Raw genomic sequence first — 26,515 nt, forward strand, 5'->3', positions numbered from 1 at the left:
CATATGGGATTCTGTACATGGGAGTTTTGGGAAAGTGGAGAAAAGGTTAGGAAGGAAATGAATGGTTTTAAAAGTCTAGTTCCTATCATCCTGGCAGAGGTTAAAAATTCAGGCTTTTGAGGTGCCTGGGTGGCTCAGTTGGTTAAGCGGACAACTTCGGCTCAGATCATGATTTCACAGTCTGTGGGTTTGAGCCCTGCATTAGGCTCCATGCTGACAGCTCAGAGCCTGGAGCTGCTTTGGATTCTGTGTCTCCCTCTCTCTCTGCCCCTCCCCTGCTTGCTTACTCACTCTCTCTCTCTCTCTCTCAAAAATGAATAAACATTAAAAAAATTTTTTTAAGAAATTCAGGTTTTCCCCTTTGACCCTTAAAAGACAAATCTAAAAGTCTTCTTCTGACACCAGAAGGCTCCAGAACATAAGTTCAATTGTAGTAACCGATATAGTTTCTCTCCTTAGTTTTATTTTTGGCACCTGTAAGGCAAATGCAATCCTTATTTTATAAACATCTTTAGGTGTGGGTATCCTTGACCACCTGCTGGCCATCACTCACAAATCTGGTTTCTGCTACAAACTTCTTTTCTCCCCTGGCTTTGTATGCCCTCAACAGGCCGAGTCTGTCACGTTCGCCATTGTGCAGCCTCCACGCCATGGCACCATCGAGCGGACCACCAATGGGCAGCATTTCTGGCACACCTCCACCTTCACCATGGAAGACATCTACCAGAACCGGATCAGCTACAGCCATGATGGCAGCAACTCCCTCAGAGACCACTTCACCTTCACTGTGGCTGATGGGACAAACCCCTTCTTTATCATTGAGGAGGGAGGAAAAGAGGTAAGGGGCAAAGACAGTGGGGAGGGAGACACAGCAAAGTGTGCCCGAGTTTGTCCAGAGGCAGAACATGGCATTTTTAGGCCAAGAATAGCAATGTTCTTATTGTCACTAATTGGCCTTGGGCAAATCACTTAACTTCTGTAAGCTTCAGCTTTTTACCCGTGAAATGGGTACAGTTTCAGTTAGTCTAAGGCTCAAAGGAGGTAATCCACAGAAAGTGTATAATATTGTTGGCAAATAGCATGCACAAGAAAGGGTGATAGTTATTGTTATTATGACTGTCATTATTTCCCTTTTCCTTTTTCCCACCCATTGACTCCTTTCATCCGGTTTTTCAATAATCTCATATGATTCTAGATTGTCTTTTTCTTTTCTGTGCCTCCTCAGTCAGCCAGAGTTTCTCAATCTCCTAAAGAATAACCTGGTTAAGAGTGTGGCTTTTAATCAGTGTCCAAAAGACACTGATTAAAATTCTAGCTCTCTCACTTACTAGCTGAAATGTCTTTGTAAGTCATTTACCCTTCCTAAGCCTCAGCTTCCCTGTCCTTAAAATGGGGATGATATCTGCCTTTATGACATATGTAAAGCACTTAACGCAGTGCCTTACACAGGAAGCATAGGAAACATTCAATAAACTGTGGCTGTAGTATCATCATCATTGTCATCATTTTCGGACCAGCTCGTGGAACAGGTTAACAGTGTTTTTCTCTTAAGGTCCTAAAGTTGTCAAACTTTTTCTCTAAGAGAATTTCTCCATTCTCCGCTACCTTCCTTGCAGTTCTTACTCACTCCTTTATTCCTCAGCCAGATTTCCAGCAGTATCATAACCCCTGGGAATAATTGCAACTCTGATAGAAGGTGGGCCCGAGGACACGTCTGCATGTCAGGCATCTGTGTCTGACTCCGCAGAAGCAGTTCTACTGAGCAGCATGATCACACCCGACTGTATTTCAGGATAACAAAAGGGTCAGCTTCTCAGTCCTGCGGAGTCCTTTCCTACTCTGATGATGCATGGGCATGATTCCTTTCCTGGAAGAAGGATCCCCCTGCATCCCTTAGAGGCAGCCTGTGTGAAGGTCATTCTCAGCTGGCCCAGGTGCCGGTGAGACGCCTCTTGGGATTGCCTGCCGTTTCAGTGTCTGCACTGCGTCACCGTCTGGCAGATCATCACTTTTATTTTCTCTCTTCTAAACCGTAGCTGCTCCCCAACTTAATTTGACTTTGAGAAGAGAAAAAGATTTCAGGATGAATCAGCAAGAGGCTACCTCTCTGATAAACACAAAAGGTCATAGTAGTCTCCAGAGGGACTGTATTATTTTTGAAATGGAAATTATTTAGGACGGTTGCAGAAGATTGAAAAGCCAGTGGCTTGCTGCCCTGTGTGCTGGTGTGCCTTATTTTCTAAGGAACAGTGAGGTTCTGAGAGCAGACCACGTATGTGCAGTGTGTGTGTGTGGACATGTATCTGTGTGACAGTGAAATAATAGACCAGTTTCTTTTCACTATTCCCACAAACGCTTTTATTCTTGATTTCCTCAGCCCCTTTCCCCCTATGGACAGTTCTCCCTCAAAAATAAGGAAAGAAAGGAAGAGAATATCGTCCCATGAAACGTCTTTTCACATCTGGCAGAATCACACCTGGGGACTTTGACATTAACCTGTTAATGATGAGTTTAGTCCACCTCTCATGAAAATGTTAACAAGAGTCATCGGAAGGAAAATAGTGCAATACTGAACACAGCTAAGGAATGCATGGGTGTGGGAAAGTCAACTTCCTTAGCAGGTGGAATTGCAGGAAAGTGCCACTTTCCTTGCTTTCCTTGTCATATTGTCCCCACTTTCTCAGTCATCATTCTTCTCTGTGCCTCATGCCAAGGGGGGCAAGCAGTAGGAAACTGGCTCAGTCACCCATGCTAAAGTGCCATCAGATTTCAGGGGTTGCAACTCTGTAGGTCCCAGACCTGACATATTTCAAATGTCTGTGAATCATGACTTTTTTTCTTTTGGCTTCCCCCACAGGTTATGACAGCAGCACCTCAGCAGTTCCAAGTGGACATCCTCCCAGTAGATGATGGCACCCCTAGAATTGTTACCAACCTGGGGCTCCAGTGGCTGGAGTACATGGATGGCAAGGTAAGGCCTTTCCATCTGCCACATTCACATGAACCAACTTGGGCTATGTCCTTATTCAGGGCAACTTGGGGATAGAAGTCCAGTTCCACTCACATTTATCCCTCCCTAAGGGAGCTGATTTTTCGAAGATTGGCAAGCTCCATGAGTTTCATTAAGATTGTTATATAGTCTCAGATGTTCTTACAAAGTGACTCCCCAAAATACAGAAGCTCGAACAAGATAGACATTTATTTTCTTTTTTTTCTCACATAAAGAGTGGAAGCAAGTGGGCAGTCTAGGGTTCTACGTGACCGTTCAGAGATGCTGATTCCTTCTGTCTTACTGTTCTGCATCGCTGGGTTGTTGCTGTTAACAACGTAGCCAAAACTCTTAAGCTATTCATTGATATTCCAGCCCATAGGAAGAGGAAAATAGAGAAGTAGAGGGCAAGGAACTTCATTTTAAACAAGTGATACAGAAATTAAATACATCACTTGCACTCATATTATTTTGGCAAGAAATTGGTCATATGGCTCCATCTGTTGCATAAGTGGCTGGGAAATAGTCTCTAGCTGGCTCAGCTAAAAGTTTGTTAACTAGAAGAAGGGGAGGATGGGTTTCAGGAAGCATTGATGAGAAGAAAGTGAGTATTTTGTAGGTGAGTATCCTCAAAGGACTTCTAGTTTAGAAATTCCTTTCTCCTCCTAAATCCCAATTTGGTCTTTTTAAGATATGCCACGATTCTTACCTGGTTACATATCAAGCATTAAATCCATATGCACTGAGTCCTTTCTTTTGTGTGTGGTATCCCCTCTAGGATGTGGATTTTCTCATCTCCATGGAGCTAATTAGTTGGCTGTATATGTAGCTGCTGTGCTATAGTTTTCTATTGAACTGGTTGGGATTTTTTCAAATTAGTACAAACTCCTCTCATCCCCTATGTCATTTTTTTCCCCATATTCAGAACCATCCCATTCTCTTCTCAACACTCTCCAATTGGTTTTCTACTTCCCACTTTTATCCTACTGCAATAACTCTTATCAAGTCACCAATGACCTTTATTTTGCCAAATCCAAAGATCACTTACATGTCTTTACTCAATTAGACCTACAATATTTAATACTGTTGAATACCCCCTTTTTTCTCCCAAACTTTTGCTCTTACTAAATATTTGTTGAATGGATGAATGAGAGAATTAAAGTTTAGCCAGTGTATTTGGGCAATATTTGGGTATTTATCTTACTCAATTTCAAGCATTATGATTGACTCCTATAAGGTATAAAGTGGCCGTCTTCCCTGTATATTATCATTGTTTCAAAGTTCCAACCTTTCCCACCATCTCAAATCTCTCCTCCAGTCCAGATGGAATTAATCTCTCCACTCCCAAAAAGTGTACAGTACTCTTTTTGTATCTCCTATTATGGCTCTTGCCACAAGAGTTACCTTGCTCATGAACCTTTCTTTCCCAATAAAGTGTGAACACCTCAAGGACAGAGGCTGGGATGGTTGCTGTCCTCATACCTCTTCAAACCTGACAGAGTTTTCCATGCAGTAAATGCGCTCAGTAAATCATTGTTGAACTGAATTAATTCTGAGTCAGAGGGTCTTGGTCTGGCTTTATTCCCACCTCAGGAATTAAATGTAATGGGTTTCTATTCCAGGCAACCAACCTGATCACCAAGAAGGAACTGCTGACCATGGACCCGGACACAGAGGACCTGCAGCTTGTCTATGAGATAACATCGGGCCCCAAGCATGGCTACGTGGAGAGCAGGCTCCAGCCTGGCAGAACTACTGTTACTTTCACGCAGGGTGGGGACTCAGGGACCCACGAGATGGGATAAATCTGTTGTAACTCTCCCCACCGCCCTGATCTTTTCTCACAACCACTTCCAGCTACTTATCCCCGTGTAACTTATTTGTAAACAAACAGATCTTTTAGTGTCTAACCATCCAGCTTTGGAATTTTACTTCTCCTGATTTCCTTTTCCTATTACTCTGAATTATGGCAAAAAAAAAATTTTTTTTTTTCTTTTTGTCCTTACTGTGCTTCCCCAGCTCCCAAATGCTTTAGGTTTTGGCAAGATTTAGTAGAAAGATGACATATTGATTGGTTTTCTTCTTCTTTTTTTTAAATTGAAGCATAGTCGACACACAATGTTACGTGAGTGTCAGGGGTACAACATACTTGATTTTCTTTAAAAACAACCACTATACTTTATGAAATATCTGTTATCCTGTATGGTTTACTTTTGTCCTCTAAGGGTTATGGATTGTCTTTTAAGTCTTCAACAAAGTAATTAAAATCAACACGGGTAGGTTGCTCAACAGAAGTATTTTCCTATTTTGAAAAAAATTTTTTTTGTTACATTTATTTATTTTTGAGACAGGGAGAGACAGAGCATGAACAGGGGAGGGGCAGAGAGAGAGGGAGACACAGAATCTGAAACAGGCTCCAGGCTTTGAGCTGTCAGCACAGAGCCCAACGCGGGGCTCGAACTCATGGACCATGAGATCATGACCTGAGCCGAAGTCAGACGCTTAACCGACCAAGCCACCCAGGCGCCCCTATATTTTCCTATTTTGAATCACATCAAGGACCATTCTGTATTTTAGTTTCTTATAAGTATGTCAGACTCTTCTAGACTTCTTTTGAGGATGGACCTTACTTCAAGCAGTCATTGCAAAAACTTACACCTTACAACTCAGGCACCATGTTTCCCTTTTCTTCCTGTTCTCAATCTTGTGTTCTTTCCCAGAAGAGAGCATGTTTTCTGTGCCTTATGTATGAGTTGTTTTAATACACCCCAACTTTTCTTAATAGCACGTACCTTCTAAAGAACCTTATTTGGGAAGAAGTAGGGGTAAGTATGAGCATGTATATACAGAGGATGGAATCAAAGACTTTTCTCCGTCAGCTCTCAGATTTGCCTTTAACATTCCAGAGAGATTCATTAAAGTCCTTTTTTGCCAAGACCCTGGGATTCTCATTTTACAACAACATAAGGTACTCTCTGTACCTAAGTACCCTCTTTTGTCACACAGAGCTATAGGATTTTATTTTAAAATCTGGAAGACACATTTATTTTTAAGACTACTATCCCTTTTTGTTCTTAGGACATTAATTTCTGTCTGCAGCCCATTAGAAGAATAAACTGGGTATGTTAGTGTAGAATCTACAAGACTGCCTTTACATCCCCAGTTAATTCACCATGTGTTTCTTCTCACAGAGGATGTGAACTTGGGATTGATCCGTTATGTGTTGCACGAGGAGAAGATCCATGAGATGATGGATAGTTTTCAGTTTCTGGTGAAAGACAGTAAACCCAATGTGGTCAGCGACAATGTGTTCCATGTTCAATGGTCCCTCATCAGCTTTAAATATACCAGGTACAAGGGTTATTGGTGTTCATTCTTTTTTTTTCATTCTTGAGAAATATATCAGGCAAACAGAGGAAATCAGATTGAAGTACCAGGGGATAAATTCTAGTTATCTGATAATGTTGGTGGTGGGTATAACAATAATAAAAATAACATCACCAATTTTTTTTAATACTGTTTGTATCAGGCACTTGACATACATCATCTTATTTACTACTTGCGGTTGTAAGGTGAGTGCTATTGTTATCCCCACAAGAACAAGGCAATGGAGACAGAAAGAGGTTAACTAGTTTACCCAAAGTCACATAGCTAAAAAGTGGTAAAACCAGGGTTAAAGTCCAGTGATCTTAACCATTGTGCTTTACTGCATCTCCTACAATTATTTTTGCTTCTGTCTTCAAGTTTTAGAATACAGTTGAACTGATAAGAAACAAAATACACATTCAAGTTCTGAAAGTAATCACTGGCTCATAATAACAACATCTTTGCCTTCCCCCTACATTCTCTCTGTTCTTGGGCTTGTATTTTCCCCCTAGTTCCTTTGGTGTTCATAGAATTCTATATCTTTTGGAACAAATTCATAGCCTAATATAGGTAACTCTTTTAAGGTGCTTTTATAGCCTGTTGGGTGGTTGAGAGGCAAGTAGGCACCAATTTTGGTAAAGGTAGGCAAGCACAGTATTGATTTTTAGAGGTCAGATTATAACTAGGGATATAATTTTGTGGGGGAGATAATTCTTTAAATTTTTTTTTACTGTTAATTTTTGAGAGAGAGAGAGAGACAGAGTGCAAGCAGGGGAGGGGCAGGAGGTAATTCTTTCGATCTACATTTCAGAGACTCACTACTCTAAGAAATCAGTTTCATGATAATTCAGATGAAAGTTGGAATGGGGGTTAGGGGATAACCTACAAACCTGACTTCATGTGCCCAGTCCTGGGCTGTTCCAGTCTTAGTCACACATACTTAGAAAACTTAGTGGAACATTATAATCAACTTTTTATATGTAAGTTCTGCTGTTATTTTTCTCTTGTTTGTATCTCCTTAAAAATTAAATAAATGGTCTAAACCTGATCACTTTTTCTGGACAAGCCTCCAACTTTTAATGGGCTGAATAGTACAGAGTGTCCCAAACCTGGAAATGAGGACTGACCTGTCAGGGGCACTTTGCCTACAACCCTCACAGCAACAAGACATAAGTAGGCTCTGGGCAAGGCAAATGAACCTGTGATCATCATCCTCAGGGATGAAAACCAAGGCCCAGCTCAGGCCCCACTCACTTATGGCTTTTCTAAACCTAGATAATTATTATGAATTAATGACACATGGATAGTTTGCCTTCTACTTTGCAAAAGCAATACAAATTCATAGCAGCAAGCTAAGTTAACCCTATGTCTTAAACTATTTGGGCTGTTAAAACAGAATACCATAGATTGGGTGGCTTACAAACAACAGAAATTTATTTCTCACAGTTCTGGGGGCTGGGAAATCCTAGATCAAGGTGCTGACAGATTCGGTGACTAGTGAGGATCCTCTTCCTGGTTCATAGACGGTTGTCTTCTCCCTGTGTCCTTACATACTGGAAGGACCAGGGAGCTCTGTTGGACATCTTTTATAAGCGGAGCAGTCCCATTCATGAGGGCTCCACCATCATGACTAATCACCTCCCAAATATGATCACATTGTCGTTAGGATTTCAACATATGAATTTGGGGGGACATGTTCAGTCTATAGAACCTTGTCACTCCCCAGTGTCACAAAGCTCCATTTGTCTTAACACCTTTGTTATGTAGGCCTGATTCTCTGCCACCACCCTGGCTCCTTTGCATACTTCCTGGAGATCTGGTCCAGTCAGTTTCCACCCGAGCTAAGTCATTAATTGTCTTCCAAGCAGCTTTCTTTCCTAAGAACCCACTGAACTATTCTAGTTACTCTACCACATGAGGGAGAGATTGTTTGTCATTCCTCTGTGTTTTGAAGTACAACGTGCAGAGCTCCTATGTGCTGCTCATTTTCTGAATGACTTTCAACTCGCTCTGAGAACAGGGCAGATACCATTCTGCATCCACAGCCTTCTTGGTCACTTGGTGCTGTGACTATTCCAGGTGAACACGTTTCCTCAATTTATAACCTGGCTTCCTAAAGAAACTAAACTTCCTATTCTATGAACTACCTGACACCAGTAACCAACCAGGAGAGACAGGCATTAAACAAGTGGATTCTTCACAGCCCCAGCTCACAATTTCAGAGACCACCTTTTTGTGTGCTTCCAGCTACAACGTGAGTGAGAAAGCGGGGTCTGTCAGCGTCACAGTGCAGAGGACTGGGAACCTGAACCAGTATGCCATCGTCCTGTGTCGCACCGAGCAAGGGACTGCCAGCCCCAGCTCCGGAGTCAGCTTCCAGCCAGGACAGCAGGACTATGTGGAATATGCTGGCCAGGTAGGATGAGCGAGGAGGCCTCTGATTCCTCACCACCAGCTGGCTCCACCAGGGCAGCACTGTGGTCATTGGCAAGTGAGGTGCCTTCCCCCTAATTTTTACCCCTCTTCCCTTTCCATTGGTGCCCTTCCTCAAGTGATTTTCCTGTGTTCCCTTCTCACAGGGCCTAGTTCCTCCCAGTTAATCTACTCTCCGTGTAAGTTTTAACTGTCTAAGTTGTCTAGCTTCTCAGTCTTTACATTTTGCTTCATGACCACAAAAAGTCTGCATTGTGTTCTGTGTGAGACCTTTGGCATCCAAACCCTTCCTCTCCCCTCACCTTCTCTACCTGAGAAGGGAAGAGAGAGTACAGGAAGGTGGTTGAGAAGCTCTTGGAATAGCCTGGGTGAGAGATAATGGGAGCTTGAGTTTCAGTTATGGAGTAAAAGTGGAGACAAGTGGGTGGATTGAACAGATGAGTAAGAATTGATAGAATTTCACAGTGGATTAGATAGTGGGCAGAAGTGGGAGATGGATGGTGATGCCCCTTGCTGGGAGGGCACACTGTCAGAGGAACAGGTTTGGCAAGGACTGGTCTTGGCTGTGCTTCTTCGGACAGGCCGAGTGTGAGGTGCCTGAGATTGTGAGAGGACCACAGTCGTGGTGGTGGTGGTGATGGTGATGGTGATGGTGATGGTGGTGGTGGCAGCAGTTGGCAGGGGGTGCAGAGAGCAGCTGGGGCAGAGGTGCCTGAGCAAGTCTCTACCACAGTGGTGGTAACTAGAGCCAGGGTGGGGATGAGGCAAAGAGCGGAGAGAGTAAACACAAAAGAGAGAGGAAGAGGACTTAAACAGTAAAGTCCTTTATGGCAGGATGCCCCATGTTTACCATCTTTTACATATGGTACAATAGCTGGCACTTACTAGGTATTTCTTCAATGCTTTTGCAAAGTAGTTTCACCATTCTTAATGACATCGTAAATCTCTGTAAAGAGGAATGGGCTCTCTCTTTGAGGCATTTCAGCTGGGCTGAGGTCAATTTAAATGAGGAATGAGAAAAGAATAAGGAATCTTTTAGAAAAATAATAAGAACATTTATTTGTGTTTGTCAAGGAAAGACAAAAGGCAGTGGGTTCTAGAGCTAAATAGAGATCTAGGGGTGTTTCTAGTGGGTTCTAGAGCTAAATAGAGATCTATGGAGTGTTTTGAAATGTGGAGTTTAGTAAAACTTAATTTGATTAGTTGATTAGATATGGAATAGTAATTTTCTGCTGATGAAAATTATGTGTTTTTCAGATTTGTGTGTCCCTAGAGATTGATGACTATTTTACATATTTTAGCTATCTCAGTTTATACAAAGTACAGTCTGGGCCTATTCCCGAACCTTTTAGTTTTGAATAAATCCATAACCCTGGTTCCATTTCAAGATTTTATCTTGATCTTTTTTTTAAGACAAAGTAAAAACAGAATAAATCCCTATAAGTTCATGATTGTGTGAATATAAACTAATTTCTCTGTCTTGTATCAGGCTAAATTCATATACATTATAGACCTATCCTATCTTAATGACAAAGGATTTAGTTAAATATAATGTTAAAATTTAGTCTGGCTTGTTCATAATGTAACTTTCTCTGGATTCAAACTCCATTATCCAGTACACTGAGATTCTATGTCAATTTTGATTGTGTAAAAACAGTATAACCATGGTAATGAGGATAATATCTCGCATTTGTTCAGTGCTTTAAAATATACTTCAGACTTTCATTATACATTGTGTCTTTTAGTCCTCCTAGTAAATATGTGAAATAAGTGTGTGAAATTATTATTTAGCTGATGAGGAATCCAATATTTGTAAAAATTCATAGACTATCCCAACTTGAGGCCCCCAGAACTTCACACTCCAAGTTCAAAGATCTTTCCAGGTAAACTTGCCACAAATAGAAGGGGACATGAGTAATCAAATCACTCTTGCTCCAAGTGAATTAATAAAATAAGATATGAATAGTTACCAACCTGTTTTTCTACAGTCACCAGATAGTAGGAGGTATCTTTGCGTTCCATGTCCTATACAGTAAATCAGCTCCAATGTATAGATGAAGAATAGGAAGACGTAGCTAAGTGTTCCAGGTGATACAGCAAGAAGTTGGGGTAGAAGAACCAGCTATTTCATTCAGTGCTCTGCCCACTAGGCTTGGGTCCCTTTTCCCAGGATGATCTAGGGGAGCATAGCAGGAGAATCTGAAGCACAATGTAACTCCTTGCTGTTTCCTTTTTGACAGGTGCAGTTTGATGAGCGAGAGGATACCAAGTCCTGCACCATTATCATCAATGATGATGATGTGTTTGAAAATGTTGAGAGTTTCACCGTGGAGCTCAGCATGCCAGCATATGCCCTATTAGGGGAGTTCACCCAGGCGAAGGTCATTATCAATGACACTGAGGATGAACCCACATTAGAGTTTGATAAGAAGACCTACCGGGTCAACGAGAGCGCTGGTTTTCTGTTTGCGCCTATTGAAAGAAAAGGTCTGTTGGTGCCAAAGGTGACAACGAGCTATAATAATAGCTAACATTTTTTTGCATCCTTTTTATGTGCCAAGTGCTCATGTACCATATTAACTTCTGTGTGTAAGTGCTTTACATGTTTAATTCCCAGAACAACTCTAACAGTGATCCTACCTGTAGTGAGTATTATCAGAAGGCTCCTCTTCTTAGTTCAAGTTGTTAGTGCTCCCATTTATTCTTTAATGGGATTAGAAGACTGGTTATATTTGGCCTTGCAAATTATTCATGAACTTAGAATTCTTAATCAATCACCCGATCTATAAATATTTAGTAGTCTTGGTCAAGCAGGGAAGTTTGTAAGAAATGGCTTCTCATCTTAGTCTTGGAAGACAGAAAATATGTTTAAAGATTTTCCTTTGTGACTGTCACAGATAGAGCTCAGATGAGAGATAAACTGTGTGTGAGAAATAAAGGGCAATGCTTGAGGGATTGAAAACAAAACAAAGATCATATGCATTTATGATCATGCAATATTGAGACTTTAAAACTCATGGAAATGAAATCCCCCACTCAAAACCAGAACATGACTATAAGTGATGAGGTCAGATTTTTTATTGAATCTGCTGACTGGGTATTAGTGTAACAAACACTGTAGATAATGCAAACCCTTGGTGATGCCACTTGGAAAACAAGTAAGCCCCATTGATTGCTCTGGGCCAGCAAGCCAGACCCAGAACGGGCTGTCTTCCAGGGACGTGGCAGCACTAATAAGCAAAGTCATTTGTACAGAGAGGCAGGTTTTATTTTGTTTTGTTTTTCTTTTTTTAAACAAGCCAATTTCTCCCTGAGAATTAAAGTGCAGAAGTTTATTCAGAAAGGCGGTGAACTGTGCTCAGATCACTACCTTCGGGACACAATTACTTTGCTACTTAAAGTACCAAATATGTCTCTTATCTTTCTACCCGCTGTGGTCTTAGATGGTGGGCAATGAGTCTTGTGAATTAACAGAGCACAAAATTCACGGAATAGGAAATCCATTTTAAGTTGTTTGGCGAAGTATCTGGGGTATATTAAATCCTCAAGTGGTTTATACCACAGGCTTAAGAAACTGCAGTGCAGGAAGGTTTCATGTCAGAGTTTGAACAGAAATAGTGATGGAATGTGTCAGAGGGAACCAAGCTTACCAAACTATCAGCAATTTTAGAATTTGAGAAGTGCTCATTCAAATGCTTTGGTTTTCTTACCATTTGTATTTCAGGGGATTCAAGCAGCATCGTATCTGCAATTTGCTACACAATCCCTAAGTCAGCTATGGGAAGTAGCCTCTATGCTCTAGAATCGGGCTCTGATTTTAAATCTAGAGGGATGTCTGCTGACAGTCGTGTGATATTCGGGCCTGGTGTCACCATGTCCACCTGTGATGTCATGCTCATTGATGACAGTGAGTATGAAGAGGAAGAAGAGTTTGAGATTGCCCTGGCAGATGCTTCTGACAATGCCCGCATCGGAAGGGTAGCGTCGGCCAAGGTGCTCATTAGTGGTCCCAATGATGCCTCCACTGTGTCCCTGGGCAACACGGCTTTCACTGTCAGCGAGGATGCAGGTAATAGAGAGCATCTCTGGGGTTCCATTACCCATTTCCTTATCTCTTTCTTGAACAATTTCCGCTTAGTTTTGAGAATGTTCTTAAGGCATTTGAGAATGCCATTCCTCAATGACACCCTTGTCGGTCTGAGACATGTAATACTACGCATTAAGACCAAGAAAGGAAGGTAGTGAAGGATAGAGAATCCCTTCCACTTTTCTTGCCCTGGTTACTGATGACAGGGAGGGATCTGGCATAGGGCTTCATTGGCTGATCTCTGTGGTCCGGAGGGAGGGCATGGTACTAAGCACTTCGGCTTATGAAGGCAAGAATGTGATCTGGTGGAGATGGGAGTAAGTTATTTAGCATACTGCTAGCTGCCAGAACAAATAAATTCCAAAGTTTCAGTGTCTTAACAAATGAAACTTTCTCCTTCATATAATACCCCTAAGCAATCAGTGGGCATATTTCTTCCACCCAGGCACCTTTCCCTCTTTTGGCGCCACAAGGGTCTCAAAGTCTTCTGCATGCTGCTAGCAGACATATTACCAGAAGGGGCAGCAGCTGTGCTGAGCATCCACTGATCTGAGCCACCTGGTCAAGGCCATTCACTTCTTTGAAGGTGATATTCTGAGGGATAGTGGGAACTCATATTTTTGAGCACTTACTGAATGCCAGGCACCATGCCATCTGCATTCCATACATTCTCATTTAATCTTCTGTAGAAAAGAGAACATTAAATAGAAGAGCAAATGGCAGCTCAGAGAGGTGAAATAAAGCTTCAGAGATCAGTAATTAATATGGCAGAGCTGTGATTAGAACGTAGACGTTTCCTGTACCATGTTTTCTTTCCTATATGCCAAATACTCAGCCATGACTACTTGTCAACCTCACAGCTTATTGGCCAGAAAATATGATTTGATGGGATTTTCATGTAGCTTTTCTCTAACCTCGATTGTGAAAATAGCTAAAAATCTACCTGTGCATCGTTAGGACACTATGAAGTGTGATGTTACAGTGGACCACAAGATGAGCTTCATTCCTAAGATAAGCAATAGCACATATGGTTTAAGTAATGATGTGTGCACCACTCAGATAAAATAGGGAAATCAACCCAGTTAGGAACATTTAATTAGAAACATTCAGCTTCAGGCCCCATGGAGTCCCCTAGCTGGTTCTTTCTTAATTGACTATTTTCCAACTCATCCCTGAGGCCCTACTCTCTGAGTTTCTTCTCCCAAAATAGGCTTCAGATGTTTTTTGATGGACCCTCTCCACTTTGTTTTTCTTGTGTGAACAGTCTCTTTCATGAAGCCACAAAACACTTTTCCTTAGGGGCTGTCTCTCCAGTACCACCTCCGTGAGGCTCTCCTCCATGTCTTGCCTTGATCTTAGTGTCAGTAAAACCATGGCTGGTGACACTTCTCAGCCTTCCTCAGAGGGAGCACAGGGGCATCACTGAAGTTGGATTAGACAAGCTTACAGGATAAAGCTGCTCCTACTGTGAGGGAGAACACAGGGGTTCCGAAAACCCACTGACTTCTGCCCTAAGACTGACCACTGACACCTCTGGGTCTCCACTAGGTACAGTGAAAATTCCAGTTATCCGTCATGGGACTGACCTTTCTACCTTCACATCTGTCTGGTGTGCAACACGGCCCTCAGACCCAGCTTCTGCTACTCCAGGAGTTGACTATGTTCCCAGCTCTAGGAAGGTGGAGTTTGGGCCAGGTGTCACTGAACAGGTGAGCACAGAGCAGTCCAGGACCAGATAGATCTGTTAACGTTGTCTCTATTCTGCCATCCAAACTCTCTGGAGGGCTCTAAACCCCACTTACAATATTACTGTCTTCCCTTTATTCACAAACACAAACATGCAAACAAGAGAGTGAATGCAGAGCGATCTTCTATAAACTCTCCAAGTGACATTGTCAGCATCTAATATCCAGCACCACAGATATAGGATAGGAACTACACTTGTTTGGTGATAATATCTAGAGACAAAACACCTAAGAGTTTTTAATAAAGAGATTATAATTTTATGAATTAAAAAACCTTACTATAAGACCACCAGAGAAAGCAAGTTATCACCTTTGTCCTACTCTCCCAAAGGCAGATGGGTGTTGTGTGTTGGACATTGTATAAGGTTTGCTTTGATTTTTCTTCTTTTTATATTTATGTTATTTTTAAAAATGAGATATAACTGACATATAACCTATTAATTTCAGGTGGACGGCATAATGATTCAGTGTTTGTGTATATTACAAAATTATCACCACAGTAAGTCTAGTTAACATCATGATTTTTCTTCTAGTATTGCACCTTGACTATCTTGGATGACACTCAGTATCCAGTAATTGAAGGACTGGAGACATTTGTGGTTTTTCTCAGCTCAGCACAAGGGGCCGAACTGACCAAACCCTTCCAGGCTGTCATTGCAATTAATGACACATTCCAGGATGGTAAGATATTGGAGATGCCAGGTGGTGGCTCAGACTACATTTCTATTTTTCCTTATCTTCCAAGTATATGACATTAGAACTCATCCACGTTTCGTTCAAGAAATAAATCGTGTGTGTGTGTGTGTGTGTGTGTGTGTGTGTGTGAGAGCACATGTATACACACTCTTTTACATAGAATTATGGAGGAGAAATAAACATTCATGTTTCTAGTACTGTGCTAGGCACAAAAAGATGTATAAGACTTGGGCCTTGTCCTCAAGAAGCTTAGTGTCTAGTTGGGGGAATCATACCTTTAAACAGAAAAATTAGAATATTTTATATAAATGACCTACTAATGCTATAAATCCAGTACTATGGGAACAGAGGGGACTGAACAGCAAATATGTGTAGAAGAATCACAGATATCACAAAGGACATGATGTTTAAACAGTCTTAGGGTGCATTAGGGGTTTATCTAATGCGTAATAACAAAGTTTTGTCAAATGGACAGATATAGTGTATATAAGGTATAAAAATTTGAAAGACGGATACTTGGAAAGCAGTGAGATGCTTACTTTTGCTTTAAGCCTGGCTGGAGATGAATGAAATGAAATGAAGGAAATGAAATGGAAAGACAGGTTGGAGTCCAGTTCAAAAAAGTCTTATGTTGCAGCCTAAGGAATTTGTAAGCAGAGAGGAGTGCTTCTAAGTGGAGGAGTGGTGTGGTTTTTGTTGGAGGAAACTGACACTGGCAGTCCTGTGGATGATGTACAAGAATGAATAGACACAAGTATATGAATAAAATATCAGTCTCCACTGAAGAGCTAACCTAAGTAACAGAATGATGACCAGGAAAGGACAGTTATTTCTTGGAAAGCATGGATGAAATTTAGAATCATCAGATGGTAGGGGTATCTGGGTGGCTAAGTTGGTTAAGTGGCCGATTTCGACTCAGATCACGATCTCATGGCTCATGGACTCTGTGCTGACAGCTCAGAGCCGGGAGGCTGCTTCAGATTCTGTGTCTCCCTCTGTCTCTGCCCCTCCTCCACTGGTGTGCACGTGCATTCTCTCTTTCTCTCACTCAAAAATAAATAAATAAACATTAAAAAAAAGTTGTCAGGGGCGCCTGGGTGGCGCAGTCGGTTAAGCGTCCGACTTCAGCCAGGTCACGATCTCGCGGTCTGGGAGTTCGAGCCCCGCGTCAGGCTCTGGGCTGATGGCTCGGAGCCTGGAGCCTGTTTCCGATTCTGTGTCCCTCTCTCTCTGCCCCTCCCCCATTCATGCTCTGTCTCTCTCTGTCTCAAAAATAAAAAAACTTAAAAAAAAAAAAGCTGCTGAGGATTCAACTCAGTTTAAAAAAAAAAAAACAGGGGCGCCTGGGTGGCGCAGTCGGTTAAGCGTCCGACTTCAGCCAGGTCACGATCTCGCGGTCCGTGAGTTCGAGCCCCGCGTCGGGCTCTGGGCTGATGGCTCAGAGCCTGGAGCCTGTTTCCGATTCTGTGTCTCCCTCTCTCTCTGACCCTCCCCCGTTCATGCTCTGTCTCTCTCTGTCCCAAAAATAAATAAACGTTGAAAAAAAAATTAAAAAAAAAAATTGTCAGATGCCGGAGTTGGAAAAGAAGATCTGGTCAAACTTTCTACCTAACTCAGGAGGATCCTCATTAGCATCTCCGTAGTTGATGATAGAGCCCATAATTAAACTCTTTCAGTGAGTGAAAAGCCACCGAAAAAGGAACAGGAAGCCAGTAGGGTGATCCTTAATGCTTTCAGTTATTTTTAAATAATTTATTTATTTATATAGTTTAAAAAATGACAATAAAGGTATACTATGAAAATTAAGTCTACCTTCTACCCCTGTCTCCCAACCCTCTGGTTGTTCTCCTTAGAGACAACCATTTTACCCAGTTTTTTTTTGTTGTTTTGTTGTTGTTGTTGTTGTTGTGTGTACCTTCAAGAGAAATATCTATAAAACATATGCATACATATAATACCCACAATATGTATATAATGAAAATGTCCAAAATTATATCTTATTTTGTACCTAGGTTTGTTGAGATCTAACTTACATAAATTAAAATTTACCCTCTTTAGTGTATCGTTCTATGCATTTTGACAGATGCACACAGTGGCGTGGCCACCACCACAATCAAAATGTGGACCAGTTTCAATACCCTACAGAATTATCTCATACCCCTTTGTAGCCAACCTCTTCCCCATCTTGAGCCCTGGCAACCACTGATGGTTTCTCGCCTATACAGTTTTGCCATTTCCAGAATGTCATATAATTGGAATCATGTAATATAGCATCTTGTGTCTGGTTTCTTTCATTGGAATATTGCCTTTGAAAACCATCCATGTTGTTACATATATAAGTAGTTCATTTCCTTCGTTGTGGAGTAGTTTCCAAATATATAGATGTACTACAATTTGTTCAGCCATTCACCTGTTTATCCAATCACCTGTTTATCCAGTCACCTGTTTATCCAGTCATCTGTTGAATGACAATTGAGTTGTTTCCAGGTTTTGGCAGTTATGACTGGAATGACTATAAAAGTTTGCATATAGCTTTTTGTGTGACTATACATTTCTATTTCTCTGGAGTAAGTACTTAGGAGTGGGGTTGTTTGATTGTATGTTAAGAAACTGCCACCCTGTTTTCCAAAATGCTTATGACTATTTTGCATTACCACCAACAGTGTATGAAAATTCTGGTTGCTCCACACCCTCGCCAACATCTGGTGTTTTTAGGTTTCTGCGAGTTCTTTTTAGTTATCCTAGTAGATGGATAATGGTGTCTCATGGTTTTGAAAGTCATTTCCCTAATGACACTGAGATCTTTTCAGGTGTTTATGTGCCATCTATATATCTTCTTTAGCAAAGTATTATTCAAGTATTTTCCCCATTTTTAATTGAGTTGTTTTTCCCCCTGTTATTACATTCTTACAAATTCTGGACAAATATTTGTGTTTTGCAAATATTTTCTCCCAATCTGTTGCTTGTTTTTTGTTCTTTCAAAAGGCAATAGTTTTTCATTTTGAAATAGTCCCATTGACCAATAATTTTATTATGGATTATGCTTTTAATATTGTATCTAAGAAATCTTTGCTTGACCCAGGGTTACAAAGATTTTTTTTTCCTGGGTTTTCTTCTGGAATTTTTTTAGTTTTAAGTTTTACATTTAGGGTTGTGATTCATAAAATAGTAACTTCATAACTATGAACAAGATTATAACAATTATACTATTTTATATTTCATGTTACCTGAGAATTTACAGAGTGATGTACTAGAGTTTTCTCATTTGCTCATAATCTCATGGTTTTATACTTGTTTCCATTTTATAGATAAGGAGACTAGAATCAAGGGAGTAAACACCCAAAATCTCATACAAAGAGGGACCAAGTTTTTGGCTTCAAGTTCATACTTTTTGCGCTATACGAATTAGTCCTATTTGGTGCAATAGTAGAATCTGTGGGATATGTTTTTTTTTTCTTCATTCACTAAAAAGAAAAAGGACATTCAGTTATCCTTTATGTTCTTGAAAAGGCTTCTAATGCTTTTACATGAAAGGTATTTAATTTCCTTCTGATGGAGTGGAAAGGGAATGCAAAATCAGAAGACCTAAAATGTAATTCCAGCCCTACCACTTTTTAAAATTTTTGGCCTTAGATTAGCAACATAAGGTTACTGAGCCTAATTTTGTTAATCTATAAATAATGAAAATACCTACCTAATAAGGTTATTATAAGGATTAAATTAGAAAGCATGTGAAAATATCTACCATTGTACCTGGCACATAGTAGATTTTATTACATGTTAATTTCTTTTCTTCCTGACACATCTGTAATTTATCATACTTGCCAGTGGGACTCCAGTAACACATACAAGACTCATTGCCCTAGATCAACAGAAAACATTTCCATTTGGATTTTTCTTCATGCTTTATTGATGAACATTAGGGTTGCAAACTTAGAAAATGCTTATGTTAAAATATTTCTCATCTTTCAGGCAGGCTACAACAAACTATATTTAGTCAAGAATTTATCCCAGAAAAAGAAATCCCCAAAGCTATTTCAGTAACCCATTGTAGTGTTCAGTGGTTATATCTATTGGCTATCCTTCTTCCTAGGAATTGCTAACTTTTGTTGTTTCCTCCATGTGCACATTAAGGTAGAAAGATCTTACCTTCTCTCTAATCTTTATAAGCTCTTCAATTTATGAAACAGGTTGAATAATTTGCCTAGGGTCACATGGCGAGGAGGTGATAGGGCCAGAGTTAAAACCTAGGTCTGTTCTATCCAAGTCCAGTCTTCTGATTTTATACCCTACCGTGCTAACTTTTTCACATTGCAGTTTTAGATGCTTGATGTCACTCAGTATTCTTATAATGTCAACTTTCAGCCTTCCAAAGTGATCTTCGGTCTTTCATCTTTTTCCACAGGGTGATCTTGGGGTCATAAATCATCTAAGTAGCTCATCTCAGAACATTTTCCTATTTTCACTTTCTTCTTCTGCTCTGGCACCTGGATTTAGACTTTAGTATGGACCAGAGGAATGCTGAGCAAGACATGAAAGGCCTTGTAGCTGCAATCTTATCACACCCCTGTGTATGCACAATATCCTACCTACTCTAACTCAAGAGAATAGGAAGCAGGATTTCTCCTAAATCTCCAATCTAAGCATTGCCCATAAAGAGGCCCTCAAATTTCAGGATGTGACATTTGCACCTACTTTGTGAGTTACTAAGAAGATTATTGAATAATAGCATTTAGCGCATATTTTGCAGTCTAAGACTGGTGCCCAGCACTGTATGGATTACAGCAGAGCAGGGAGCAGAGTCCCACAGTTTATTTCAGGACACAAGACTGTAACACCAGTAATGAGATAACTACAGACTAGGCTGTGTACGATGCATGTGCTGACAGTAAATGCACTATACCTAGTGCAAGCCTGTGAACCTCCACGAGGAATCACCATTTCATGGATCACCATTTTATGGTGTGGAAGGAGAAGGAATCTGCATTCAGGCATAAATGAGAATAGTGCTCCTACTTCCTGAGAACAGTGTTGCTGCTTATAGTTGGGGTGTTAAGAAGATTCCACATGTATGGAAGCCCTTAACATAGTGCCTGACTTGGGCTGGGCCTTTCCTTTGTGTATGCCATAACCCGTGTAAACAAATCTATTCCCCAACCCACCTTATTGTCTTTCCATTGTCTCTTGCCTCAGTCTCCAACCAGACTAGGGGCTCCCATAAAGGCAGAGACCATTCCTGGCAGGCTGGTGATTGTGAGAAATATTCACCTACTTCCCTTCTCTTTCTCTCTCTCTCTCCTTTTTCCAGATAGGGGAAGGAGTGAATTCAGTTTAATATCTTGTTAAGGAGGAAAAAAAAGGAGTCTTTTACAGCTCAAGAAGAATTTTGGGTTAATGAATACATGACAAAACCCAAACATTACCATGAGAGACTGAACTCTCATCTGGCTTGATGCCTTTTGGGCCTGCAAAAAAAATCAATCCAAAGCTTTAGATAATCTGTCATGGGCAGAAAAGCTTTCCTGCTTGTGTTGCTTTTTACCTGCCAACAAGTTTCCTTCTTGTCCTTCTATGCTAGGTCATCTTTGCCACTCACCTTTCAACAGCACAGACTGTTTTATTGGATGACAGAACACTAAATGGTTAATATTTGGGTCCTAATGCCAAAGTTGTTACTTTTCCGTTAGGTGAACTGTTCTTTTAAGAAGTATCTTCTGGGTTTTTCTTTGGTAGTAAGTGGCAACTGTTAGGTTTAGCTTAAGTAAGGAGTTTGCTTTGTTTTTGCTAGTGCCAACTGTTCTGAGCAGTGGGCAAGTTAGAGGCAAACAGAGCTCTTTACATATTGACTTGCAGAATGCTGGGTCCTCACCTCTCGGTTCCTTCCTTTCAGGTGTGGCAAGGCATATGCAAGACACAGCAAGGAAATAGCAGTCTACAGTTTTAGGGTCAGCTTCTGCCACAGGTGACTCTGACATGTGACTGGAGGGACTACCTCTCTGTATTGTTCATTAAGAAATAAATAGCCAGCAATCAACAAGATGTGAGTCTCAGAACAGGACATGTCTTAATGTGGAGCATTATTGTAGCCATTGTCGAAAGTAAGGAGAGAAAAAATGGTTCTTCTTATTGAGAAACTTGGAGTTGGGGGCAATACAAATCATAATATAATAATTCCTACCAAATTTGAATGCCTGTGATGCGCCAGATACTCTGTTGAGCACCATGCATACATTATTTCATTAAATTTGGTCCTTCCAACAACTCTATAAGTTGGATAGTAATATTTCCAATTTATATATATTAAAAAAAAACTCATAAAATCTAAGTAAATTACTCTATATCGTACAGCTAATAGGTAGCAGGACTGGGGTGGAAATTCAGGCCTGTTTACTGTAGAGCCCATGTTTCTAACCACAATTTTGCCCTGGTCCTTTCCTAAGTCAAATGAGACCATAAAAGTGAGCTATAAAAGAAAAGGTGATTTTATGGCAGTAATCACAGACTGGGGCCCCACTGGCCAAATTCAGCATGTGGATGTCTTTTGTTTGGTCCAAAGAGGTTGGCCTATATGGAATTTCTTTTTACTATTGTAACTGATTGCTTTTTAAAAAAAGTTTAGGAGATACAACATACAAATCCAGATTTCTGGCTTCATCTGAAAATAAGATATCTGCCAACAAAAGACTGGAGCTGAGGGGTGACCCCCTTTAAAAAGGCCTGAACTTTCCTCTTTACCAATGTCCCCACTCTTCCCTACTGTTTCCCTGTCCCAGGACCGATGTGAGTGGCCATTTATCATGAGGTTTGTGCTGCTCCTTTCCTTTTTGTAGCCTCAGAAGGAAAACAAACCTTTTGCATACTCAAGTCTCAATCCAAAAGTTTTCTTATACCTGGCTCATTTCTTTACTTGCATTACTCATCTGCATTTGAGATGGGGGCTGCACCCTGCATCTGAGAGAAAACAGATGCAGAATTGACTGATTCTATTTCATTGGAAGCACACTCAACAGTGGAAGCAGTTCCCTTGTCTTGAGAGCAACCATGCCTTGAAATTGGCTTACTGTCTCTGATTTGCCAGCCTGTGATGGCCGTTCATAGACCTTTCCTGCCAAGTGGCTGCTGAGGGATACTGAGGGCTGCTGAGAGCTATGGCCACCTTCCCTTTGCCTCCTACTAATGATGCCTCCATCTTTCCTTCTGCTCCCCCAGTACCCAGCATGCAGTTTGCCAAGGATTTGCTCCTGGTGAAGGAGAAGGAGGGTGTCCTGCAGGTGCCCATCATTCGGAGTGGAGACCTGAGTTATGAGTCCTCAGTGAGGTGCTATACCCAGAGCCATTCTGCTCAGGTCATGGAGGACTTTGAGGAGAGAAGAAATTCAGACTCTTCACGGATTACATTTCTGAAAGGAGAGAAAGTAAGTGGATTCATGATAGCTGAAAGATCAGATTCTCTTTTTCCTTGATGCCTTTATTTGTCCATAATGAAGTCTGTTTGACAAATTCTGATCATCCTATGAATTCTTCTACTAGTTGATACCTTTTGTAATACTATCATCTGTCCTATGTGGCTGTCTTCTTTGTATCCTACTTACAACCAAATAAATACATATATCATTGGTTGAACTAGGAATTTAAATGATATATAACTGTTTTGGAATCTGGCAAAATCAAATGAATGAGGTCCCTTGGAATTTGCAACTACATGAGATGAACACACCACCAATGTTATCTAGAGAAGGAAGAGACAGTTCTTTAATACCTGGGCCCCTGTCTCAGGGCAACATACATTCTGGTATAGAACCAATAGTATAGGACCAAATAAGCAGACATTGAGCGTATTCAAGGCAGTGGAGTGTTCTTTTCTTAGCAATGTATATACACATGGGCATAGAAACTCCTGAGAAACTCCCGTCAGTAAATATGGCTGCATTAAAATCAGGGGAGCCTGGATGGCTCAGTGGGTGGGCTCTACGCTGACAGCCTGCTTGGGATTCTCTCTTTCCTTCTCTCTCTACCCTCCCTCACTTGTGCTCACTGTCTCTGTCTCTGTCTCTCCCAAAATAAATAAAATAAACTTAAAAAAAAAAAAAGAATCAAAGCCTGCAACCTCAGTATATGTCAAAGTGTATATTGAATGAGAATCACATTTCCCCATTTTTGGATACCAATTTCAAATGATTGAGTCATTTGTTCCCTCTCATTAGTCATTTCAAGGCCCATCTCTTATTTTGTTTATTTATTTTATGCCTATTCTCCAGCCACATTCCATTCTCCACCTCAGAACTCATCAATCTATTGTGTTTAATGTGTACCTCTTAATTTATATTTGTTCTTTAAAAATTCTTATTTTATATGCATAATTTTTAATTTATAAACCTGCTACTATGTTGTATCCTTTTCAAACTTTTACTGTGTTTACTCAGTAATATATTTTAATATATGTCCACATCACTTATGTACACATTTAACCTGTTGCTGAGCTAGTTAATAATATTTCATAATGTGCATTTAGTACATTTTAACCATCCCTTCTCAACAATAGACTGTGAGGAACCTCACAGATAGCACCCAGCCACCTCCTAACACTCAGCTACCACAAATAATGCTGCAATGCATATCCTCATACATGTCCACTTATAGCCCTGAGTAGCAATTCCTTTGGATATACACTCAGCAGCAAAATTGCTGGGCCATAGGCCATGTATGTGCTTAATTTGAAAAAATAGGGTCAGGATACCTTCCAGAAAGTCACTATCAGTAGCATGAAGGTTGCTGTAATCCTACAACCTCTCCAACACCTAGCATTACTCATCTTTTTAACTTTTTGCTAATCTAACATGTATAAAGTTAAGTGTCATTTTAATTTGCATTCCTCCAGTTAGTACCAATTTATATGCTTGGTAGCTTCTTGGGTTTCCTCTTATGTAAATATGTTTGTGCTTTGTTCCTTATTATTGTATTGCTGTCTTTTTCTTACTGATTTGCAGTCTTTGTTATATATTATAAACATTAATTCCTTGCCAGTTGTAGACATTTTAAATATTGTAAACATATTTTTCCATTCTGTCACTTATCTATTACCTTTGATCACAGTGTTCTTAGTTGAACATAAGTCTTCAATTTTGGTATAGTCAAACATACCAAATTTTTGCCTTATGATTAGTCTTTTTGAAGTTTAGTATTACATGATCTTACCCATCCCAAGTCACTGCAGATTCTTCCTCTGTTCATCTTTACTACCAAAAAAACAAAAAACAAAAAAACTGATATCTTCCTTCTCTGAGACTCTTGGTCTTTTATAGATTCATGACTCATAGAAACCTGTCTTAGTTATATTTGGGGGGTGGGGGGATTTTACTGGTGGCAGGTTGAAACATGTGTTTAAACACACACACAAATACTGCAGATACAATCTTCAGCTTTGAGTCTACATGTCTGTATTTGTTTTAAGTTCAAAAGAGAATTCTCTGCCTATCCAAGAGACAGTTTATAATTTAATAAAATTATTAAGAAAATACAGTCTAATCATCTATATGTTACCCACATGACAATCTATCATTATTCATAAGCACACTTTGGAATCTTCATTTTCTCTGGCTTGCTAAGCAATTTGTCTCTGAAACTTGTCCTTCATGATAATGCCCTTTTTAAAAAGATATCCTAAAGAGTCACTACTAAATGTATGCTTTCTATCAAGAGGAAAAGGAACTTCTTCAGGGGCTTAACATCAGTTTAGCAAGCTACCTATAAATGTTCACAGGATGTTCTTCCATTTAGTGTGACCTCAGAAGTATGAGAGTGAAACTTCTTTTTACCCACAGATCCTTTGCAATACAGCAGTGGAGTGGATTTAATATAGTTCAAGTAAAAGTAATCCCACTTCATATCACATGACTCTAGTATTGAAGCTACTGCTTCATCTAAAATGTTTTGGCATTATTTTCTGTTTTCTTAAGAATACATTCCTCAATAGAGTATATTCAGTGTGGGAAACACTTGATTTCTTTCTGTCAAACAAGGGTTTTTTTCTTTTTTTTAAAATTAAATATAATTTATTGTCCAATTTGTTTCCATACAACACCCAGTGCTCATCCCAACAGTTGCCCTCCTCAGTGCCCATCACCCACTTTCCCCTCTCCCTCCCACCCCTCATAAACCTTCAGTTCGTTCTCAGTATTTAAGAGTCTCTTATGGTTTGCCTCCCTCCCTCTCTGTAACTTCCCCCCCCCTTCCTCTCCCCCATAGTCTTCTGTTAAGTTTCTCAGGATCCACACAAGAGTGAAAACATATGGTATCTGTCTTTCTCTGCCTGATTTATTTCAGTCAGCATAATACCCTCCAGTTCCATCCACATTGCTGCAAATGGCCAGATTTGATTCTTTCTCATTGCCAAGTAGTATTCCATTGTATATATAAACCACATCTTCTTTATCCATTCATCAGTTGATGGAAATTTAGTCTCTTTCCATAATTTGGCTATTGTTGAAAGTGCTGCTATAAACATTGGGGTACATGTGCCCCTATGCATCAGCACTCCTGTATCCCTTGGGTAAATTCCTAGCAGTGCTATTGCTGGGTCATAGGATAGTTCTATTTTTAATTTTTTGATGAGCCTCCACACTATTTTCCAGAGCAGATGCACCAGTTTGCATTCCTACCAACAGTGCAGGGATTTAGATTGTATTCTCAGACTTTCAGAACTAAACAGTTTTCAGATGAGATACCATTTGGCAACCCATTTGAGAGTTCTGCAGCATTGAAAGGTATCTTCAACCTAACAAGAAGCCTTTCTGAGTTCCTTATAAAACTATTCCGGGGACGCCTGGGTGGCTTAGTCGGTTGAGCGTCCGACTTCGGCTCAAGTCATGATCTCACCGTTGATGACTTCAAGCCCCACATTGGGCTCTGTGCTGACAGCTTGGACAGAGCCTGGAGCCTGCTTCAGATTCTGTGTCTCCCTCTCTCTGTGCCCCTCCCCCCACTCATGCTCTGTCTCTCTCTGTCTCAAAAATAAATATAAACATTAAAAAAAGTAAAATAAAAAACTGTTCTGTTTTTGCCAAGGGAAAGGACCATTGTTTTGCTCTCCAGGAAGCCTAATACATATGGTAAACCCCCATTATCAGAAATATACCTTTCATAACACGTACATACTCATTGGTTTGCTGTGCACAAATTTCCTTCAGGTGCATTGGAGTG

The 26,515-nt window shown here is 40.4% G+C and overlaps 1 protein-coding gene across 1 annotated transcript in view; it reads left to right on the forward strand.

Annotated features, from left to right (window-relative positions):
- FRAS1 (Fraser extracellular matrix complex subunit 1) overlaps positions 1 to 26,515 on the forward strand; it is a 293,351-nt gene that overhangs the window by 225,467 nt on the left and 41,369 nt on the right. The window contains exons 49-58 of the mRNA XM_047092267.1: positions 611 to 838; positions 2,858 to 2,971; positions 4,612 to 4,762; positions 6,181 to 6,340; positions 8,603 to 8,771; positions 11,029 to 11,275; positions 12,513 to 12,857; positions 14,424 to 14,584; positions 15,154 to 15,301; positions 22,526 to 22,731. Coding sequence (XP_046948223.1) covers positions 611 to 838; positions 2,858 to 2,971; positions 4,612 to 4,762; positions 6,181 to 6,340; positions 8,603 to 8,771; positions 11,029 to 11,275; positions 12,513 to 12,857; positions 14,424 to 14,584; positions 15,154 to 15,301; positions 22,526 to 22,731 — 1,929 coding nt within the window. The remainder of the gene's footprint in view (positions 1 to 610; positions 839 to 2,857; positions 2,972 to 4,611; positions 4,763 to 6,180; positions 6,341 to 8,602; positions 8,772 to 11,028; positions 11,276 to 12,512; positions 12,858 to 14,423; positions 14,585 to 15,153; positions 15,302 to 22,525; positions 22,732 to 26,515) is intronic.

This window comes from Lynx rufus, unplaced genomic scaffold, assembly GCF_022079265.1.
Source record: "Lynx rufus isolate CCGP_SWC_20201006 ecotype Redwood Valley unplaced genomic scaffold, mLynRuf1.p SCAF_3, whole genome shotgun sequence".
Classification (NCBI taxonomy): Eukaryota; Metazoa; Chordata; class Mammalia; order Carnivora; family Felidae; genus Lynx; species Lynx rufus.